The sequence below is a fragment of the Centroberyx affinis genome, unplaced genomic scaffold, assembly GCF_046629955.1.
Source record: "Centroberyx affinis isolate AG114_WGS23_722 - 3 ecotype Tasmania unplaced genomic scaffold, CSIRO-AGI_Caff_v1 ptg001353l_1, whole genome shotgun sequence".
Lineage (NCBI taxonomy): Eukaryota > Metazoa > Chordata > Actinopteri > Beryciformes > Berycidae > Centroberyx > Centroberyx affinis.
The window spans coordinates 82501-90089 of record NW_027279844.1 but is presented as its reverse complement, the minus strand read 5'-3'; the positions used below and the strand labels follow the sequence as shown (position 1 = coordinate 90089).

The window sequence follows — 7589 nt, the reverse complement described above, 5'->3', positions numbered from 1 at the left end:
CAGCAGCGCCCTCTTCAGGCAGCACAGTGAGGTGATGTGAGGTGAGCGGCTCCGGAGCCTGGAGCCTCTTCATATCTCCATCCGGTCGCAGATGTCAGCACTCCAGCTGAAGATTTTAAGGGCAAAGCTCGCCTGCTTGATGTAGCAGCCAAATACATCTGCATGATACCCCCCCCCCCCCCCTCCTCCCCCCCATGGACGCTCCATCCAGCAGTAGATTGTTATTCTCTATGTGGGACAGATGGCCCAGACAAAGGTTGCAAATTGTTTGCGGCTCTTATCCACAGCAGTGTGTGTGTGTGTGTGTGTGTGTGTTTGAGGCAGGAGGTTTCTCCATCGGGGCTCTCTGGTTTGCCGTATGGTGTTGTGTAACCGTCCTCGCTGGTTTGCTGTGCTAGATCACGATTCCATTACTGGCTCAACAAGAATATCATCTGACACCATGTCAAAACTAAGCCATGAATCATCACAGTGTGTGTGTGTGTGCACATCTATTTAACTTAGAAAAAACATAAAGCCTATGAAGTTGAAAACCAAATATTAGGCCACACACAACTAACTGGGAATGTCCCATAAATTGTCTTCAGTGTTTTGGCTCTGACCCAGTTCTGTTTCCCTTCCAGCGGGTGAAACTGTATTGTCTGAACCAACTGGAAAAACAAGGCCACAGTGAACATCGTCCTCCATGAATGATGCAGACCCCCTCTGGGCCGATCAGTAACAAACGTCTCCTCGTGTTGGCCTGTAACTGTAGCACCCCCCTTGGGCCAATCATTGTGATATTGAAAATGCTGGAGCACAGTGATGAGATGCATTGTTCTGCCAAGTTTCATCAAAATATGATCTGCAGTGTCACACACGGACGAACAAACAAAGATGGAGACCGATCCATAGTTCAGAATGAACTGGTAATGTGAAGGGTCCTTCATGTTTTGGCACTAATTTGTTTCTGTACATATTTCAGCAGTTCTGCAGCTGTATTGTCTAGGCCAGTAATAAAAAGAGGGGAAAAAAAAAAAATAAGAGATTGGTGCAGTGAGTAGAGAGGCCGCTCTGAAACTGAAAGGCCAGGGTAAATAAGGGTTAGACCGATAAATCGGCCTGAATATACTTTTTTTAATTAAAAATAAATCAGGTATCAGTCTTTGTTATGATGGAGGTTCACCTGACCACACCTAATCAATACATTTTACTATTATTCATTAGCCTGGGTTTGAAGCTGTTGAGTTTTAGTGTCCCATGACGGTCTAACTGCTGTTTCAGAAGCTTTTCCAACCTGACAAGAATAATATTCTAGGTGAAAACACTGAATACTTGATTTTTTTTTGGCTGAGCAAGCAGGTGGCAGTAGCAGATAGCAACCAGCCCAACAGGTTGCTTTGTCTCTGAGTTGAACAAGTTGGACAATTGGAAGACAATGGAGAGTTTTAGTGTCTTATGATGGTCTAAACGCTGTTTCAGAGGCTTTTCCAGCCTGACAAGCAATTTGCTAAATTCAGATGTGGAGTTGCACCTTTAGCTATAGAAACTGGCAGGTACACAAACACCCAGCCGATAGACGGTTCTGCACCCTATGTAATAATGGTTCTGTTGAATCAGAAGCCCATGTACTCTTACACTGTGAACTCTATACAGACATTCGTTCTGAATTATTCTTTCAACTTTCAAACCATGTTGCAATGATTACGATGATTTAAATAAATTGTGTGTACTTTTAGCTGGTAAATATTGTATCAACGAATGTGCCAAAGCTTGCCACCTCATCCTTAACAGAAGACGTTCATTCATGAGTGTCTAAATTTTATAATGCAATACTAAGATTGTTTTATATTCTTTGTGTTTGTGTAATATGACCTCTATTTTTCGTGTGTGTGTATGTGTATGTATGTATATGTTTACCAATGTATCTGTGTTTGTTGCTCTGTTTGACCTGTATGCTGAGGAGTGACACATAAATAAAATTATATCTATCTATCTATTTAGCATAAAATTCTGGAGGAAACACAGAATACTTGTAATATCTTGGAATTCTTTGCATAAATACGATCAAATTCAAAGATACTGAATGTCAGCACATAATATCAGGTATTGGCAGCTTCCATCCAAAAATATGTTAGTGTATTGGCCTTAAAAACCCATACTGGTTGAAAGCTAGTTCAAACCCTCCGCCCCGCTGAAGTGTCCTCGGGCAAGACACTGAATCCCAGCTCCAGACCCTGACCTCTGACCTCTCCCGCTCCTTCGGGGATCAATAGCGTATGAAGAAACAGATCAATAAAGCGTGCAGGATGAGCTCACCAGCATGCAGATGTCCATGGGCAGGTAGACCTTCCGCCTGCTGCTGTGGTACGGAATCGCTCTCAGACTCGTCACGATTCCCTGAGCTTTACCGATGTGACTCGCTGCGTGGTCTGCATGGACATCCTTCAGTCCTGCACACACACGCACACGCACACACACACACGCACACACACACACACACACACACGTTCGTATTACTTGTGTTGAAAGGACATGTTTTAATCGCTTTTTGGGTTCTAATTAGTGCTGAAAGGATTAGTCGATTAATCGATTAGACGATCGAAAGAAAATTAATCGATTACAATTTTGATGATCAGTTAATCGTTTTAGTCATTTATCAGTAAAAACACCAAACATTTGATGGTTGCAGCTTCACAAATGCAGAGATTTGCTGCTTTTCTCTGTTTCATATCATTACAAAATGAATACTTTGGGTTTTTTGGCTGCTGGTCAGACTGAGGAAGAAATCTAAAGAATCACTTTGGACCTGTGATGGACATTTGTCAATATCTTTGACATTTTACAGAGTAAATGATTGTTGATTAATTGAAAAAATAATCAGTAGATTAATCGATAATGAAAATAATCGTTAGTTGCAGCCCTGGTTCTACTTGCTTTGGCCTTTTCAGTATTGTACTGGAGAGCATTGTATTGTATTGTATTGTATTGTATTGTATTGTATTGTATTGTATTGTATTGGACCCCAGAACTGTCCTTTAACCCTCACCACTACATGCCTAACATGACCGTTACCCTAACCTAAAATCAATCCTAATTCTAATCTTAAACCTAAACCCGCACTTTAACTCTAAACCCTTGAAGAAGTGAGGACTGTCAGAACGTCCTCACTTTGGAGGCTTTTCCTCATCTTTCTATCCTTGTGAGGAACTTTGGTTTCATAAGTATAGAGATACAAGAACACAATGCAAAAAAAGACAATAATTTTACAAATTGAAATGCTAAATTTTGGAAGGTTTTGAAAAACATGTTCATTCTGAAATACTATATTAAAAACAGCAAATGTAAAAGCTTTCATCAACTGGATATAGGTTGAATCACTATTGTGTTGTATCAATCAGCGATAAAGAGAAGCAAAACAAACATTTATTTATATGAAATTATCACAGATTATTACTGTAATCTCCACAATGATATAAAACATCTGGAGTAAATTGCAAAGCTATCCTCAGAGAGAATCTGTATTTCATTTCCAAACAGCCAAGATCCCAGTCTTATAAATAATGTACGGAAAAAAATTGATCCTGGCTTTGTGGATTGTCACTTTTAGTGTGAGATGAGAGAAAATAATGTTTATTTCAGCGTTTCATTCGCTGGATATGGCTCCAAGTTTGAAGGCAAAGACACACACACACACACACACGTCCTTACCTAAACACTCCAGTAGGAGGTATATTAAGGAGGACTGGGTGTTTTCTGAATATGCCTCCAGCTCCTGCAGGTTCCTGTACGCTCGGTCCTCCAGATCCTTCTCCTGGAGGGACAGAGAGCAAAACACACTGAATACACACTGAATACACACTGAATACACACTGAATACACACTGAATACACACTGAATACACACTGAATACACACTGAATACACACTGAATACACACTGTTAACCTGTACACACTGAATACACACTGAATACACACTGAATACACACTGAATACACACTGAATACACACTGAATACACACTGTTAACCTGTACACACTGAATACACACTGAATACACACTGAATACACACTGAATACACACTGTTAACCTGTACACACTGAATACACACTGAATACACACTGAATACACACTGAATACACACTGAATACACACTGTTAACCTGTACACACTGAATACACACTGCTAACCTGTACACACTGGATACACACTGCTGTAACACTACTACACACTGGATACACACTACTGTAACACTACTACACACTGGATACACACTACTGTAACACTACTACACACTGGATACACACTACTGTAACACTACTAACTTGAACACACTGGATACACACTACTGTAACACTACTAACTTGAACACACTGGATACACACTACTGTAACACTACTACACACTGGATACACAGGATACACACTGCTGTAACACTTCTACACACTGGATACACACTACTGTAACACTACTACACACTGGATACACACTACTGTAACACTACTACACACTGGATACACACTGCTGTAACACTATTAACCTGTACACACTGGATACACACTACTGTAACACTACTACACACTGGATACACACTACTGTAGCACTACTACACACTGGATACACACTACTGTAACACTACTAACCTGAACACACTGGATACACACTACTGTAACACTACTACACACTGGATACACACTACTGTAACACTACTAACCTGAACACACTGGATACACACTGCTGTAACACTACTACACACTGGATACACACTGCTGTACACATGTTACATGTTAGTTTCAGACCAGACGTGATTTCACGAGGGCGAACAGTTTGCCTCCATTCAGTGTCTATGAGAAGTGAATAGCCGTGTGCGCACAGCATGATGGGATAGGTGGTGACATCAACCAGGCACAAGACACAATGAAAAACGTTGTAAAAATGTAATATTATTCAAATGAGCATGTCGGTCGTGAAGCGAGAACCAATTACATCGAGGCAAAAAGCTGAAGAGTGTTGGTCTTCCTGGTGTGTTATGTTAGCAGAGGAAGCCTGAAATACTTTAGTGATGCTGCTCCTGGGGCAGAACAGAGTACAGTGTGTATGACAAGTTACCCTAATATCAGTCTGGTGTATACAGAGTATTGCTGCTCCTGGGGCAGAAACAGTGTTCTGTAAGCATTTGGCATTCTACCTTTAGTAACAGCCAACTGTAAACTGAGTTTTGTTTTTATGCTCCTCATGCCTGGAACAAACTTCCAGAACATCTGAGGTCTGCCTCCACTTTACAATCTTTTAAATCAGGGCTTAAAACGTGTCTGTTCGTCAGGGCTTTTTAAGAAATCTAGGGCAACACTCATCTGCACTGTAATATTTATTTATTTCTATCTTTTTTTATTTTTTTTATTTTCTTTTAAATGTGATTTTAATGCACTTTTCTAATCCACAGCATCCTCTTGTCTTTTTATCTATGTCTTTATTTTTATTTTATTTATATATTTTTGTATTACTCTGTAAAGCACTTTGAATTGCCTCAGTGTATGAAATGTGCTATACAAATAAAGCTGCCTTGCCTTGCCTTGCCTTGGGGGAAGGAATAGTGTACTGCATGCATATATCATGCTACTGTAGTATCAGCTTATTGTACATGTGATAATGCTGCCTTGGGGCAGACATGGTGTCCTGTAGGCACTTATCATGCTTCCCAAGTATCAGTGTGCTGTATATGGAGAGATGGCGCTCTTGGGGAAGAAATAGTTCTGTATGCATTGATCTGGCTAAGCTTGTGTGAGTCTATTTTAAACAGGTCATACAATGCTGCTCTTGGGACGGGAATAGTGTACTGTATACATATATCATGTCACCCTAGTTTTACTCTGTTGTACACTTAGTTTAGCTGCTAACTTTAGCTCTGATAGGCAAAAGAAAAGTAATGTTAGCTTGCTAGCGTGACTACCTCATCACATCCAAACAGCTGTAGCCAGTTTACTTGCTAGAGTAAAGCACAATATCAAGATTATGTTTTCCATATGCAAGCTTATGAATGATGCTTACAGTGGCACTCAGTCTGCATGTACCTTTATATCTACTGTCTGAATGTGACAATCTGACCCTTGTACTCCTTAATATTTGGTGCTTGTAGTATTTGCAATCTTGGGCTGGACAGCTGTCCTGGGATGAGACCCAAATCCCATCCCACTATGAAGTGACAGCGATGTTAAACAGACAATCTTGGCCAGAGCAACAATAACAAAACCTGTCAAATCTGTTGTTGCTTCCAACACATTTCAGTCGCAGCTTGTGCCTCCTTTGACTGAACTGAGGCGGCTCCTCTAAAACCAAATCAAGTCGCTGGCAGCTGGCTCAGCTGAGCTGCCGCAGAATCAGAATTATGATAATTGTCTCAAGTGAATAGCAGAAGATTTACTTATTGTCATGGCAATACGGAGGCTGAGTGTTCAGATGCAGGTCACATGTAGGTCTAATGCCTCAGGATCTGATTTGGTGGCACATGTCCATGCGGCCCAGATGGAAATTGATAAAACGCGACTTTATGCAGATTTTCGCTGTTCCCACTGATTAGAAAACATCCAGTCTGAGTCACATGGGAGGGAAAATCTGATCTGGGAAACTTTGAACTTTAGTGTGAACAAAGTGCTGCTCCAGAGAGAACTTTTCTGAAGTCTGAGCTGCTGGTAAATGAGGCAAAAAAGGTGAGAAATGTCCAACTGAAAGGAGTTGTCTCTTACTCTCTCTGTTATGATCCTCAGCAGCCATCTCTTCGTCAGGTAATGTTTCCTCACCGCCTGCAAGACAACATTCAACCTGTCAGACTCAGTGTTCCTCAGAATATGACGAGCTGCCAGGCCTACACACAGAAATATAGAACAAGTCTGAATCCAAAATGAGATAGCCAACATTTGGAAAAACTGATGCCAACTCTGACTAGATCATTTCACCTCATGACAAGTAAAGCACATCACATTATTAAAAGAATGACACATTGTAACACCTTTGCTTACTAAGGAGATATGTTTTAGAGCTATTATATTATTATTATTATCATATTTAAATTTCTTCGACTTTTACTCAAGTTAACAAATGGTCGATGTTCGCAGGACCCAAATCTGTTATGAAACTGTAAATTTGCAAGTGACCCATGAAGCAGATAGACGCCTTCCCTCCATGATCTATATTCAAATTAAATCAATACCTAAACCAATACCTTTATTGACTCTAGTGTGCATATTGCAGCAGATTAGTGGCCATAATCTGAGAGCACAATGAGAATTACGTAGACTCACCGTTTCATGATAGTTATGACTTGTAAAACACTTGCCATTCTCTTGTCTCCCATATTTCTATTTTCATCCCAATAATCAGACTAGCTGACAGTTAAGACATACTACAACTGTAATTCAATTAAAATAGTAAAAAAAAGGTGATGGAAAATTGTTTAAGTCCAAAAGATATAAAACAATGGCAACTGCTTTACTATAAAACAACTTGATTGCCCCCACTGAGATATCATGTGTAGTCCTATAAATTTAAACTGATAATGTTTTCAAACCCATTACAAATTAGAACATGACACTGTGGACTGTAGCGCTTGATGT

At 40.2% G+C, this 7589-nt stretch overlaps 1 protein-coding gene across 1 annotated transcript in view; it reads right to left on the bottom strand.

Annotated features, from left to right (window-relative positions):
• Window positions 1-2298: 2298 nt before the first annotated feature.
• The window catches only part of LOC139649481 (NADH dehydrogenase (ubiquinone) complex I, assembly factor 6-like), a gene marked incomplete at its 3' end in the record, with an annotated part of 8431 nt that continues 3140 nt past the window's right edge, over window positions 2299-7589 (bottom strand). Inside the window, exons 4-6 of the mRNA XM_071525896.1 lie at window positions 6723-6779; window positions 3691-3793; window positions 2299-2432 (exon numbers count right to left, since the gene is read on the bottom strand). Of these exons, the coding sequence (XP_071381997.1) occupies window positions 2299-2432; window positions 3691-3793; window positions 6723-6779 (294 nt within the window). The remainder of the gene's footprint in view (window positions 2433-3690; window positions 3794-6722; window positions 6780-7589) is intronic.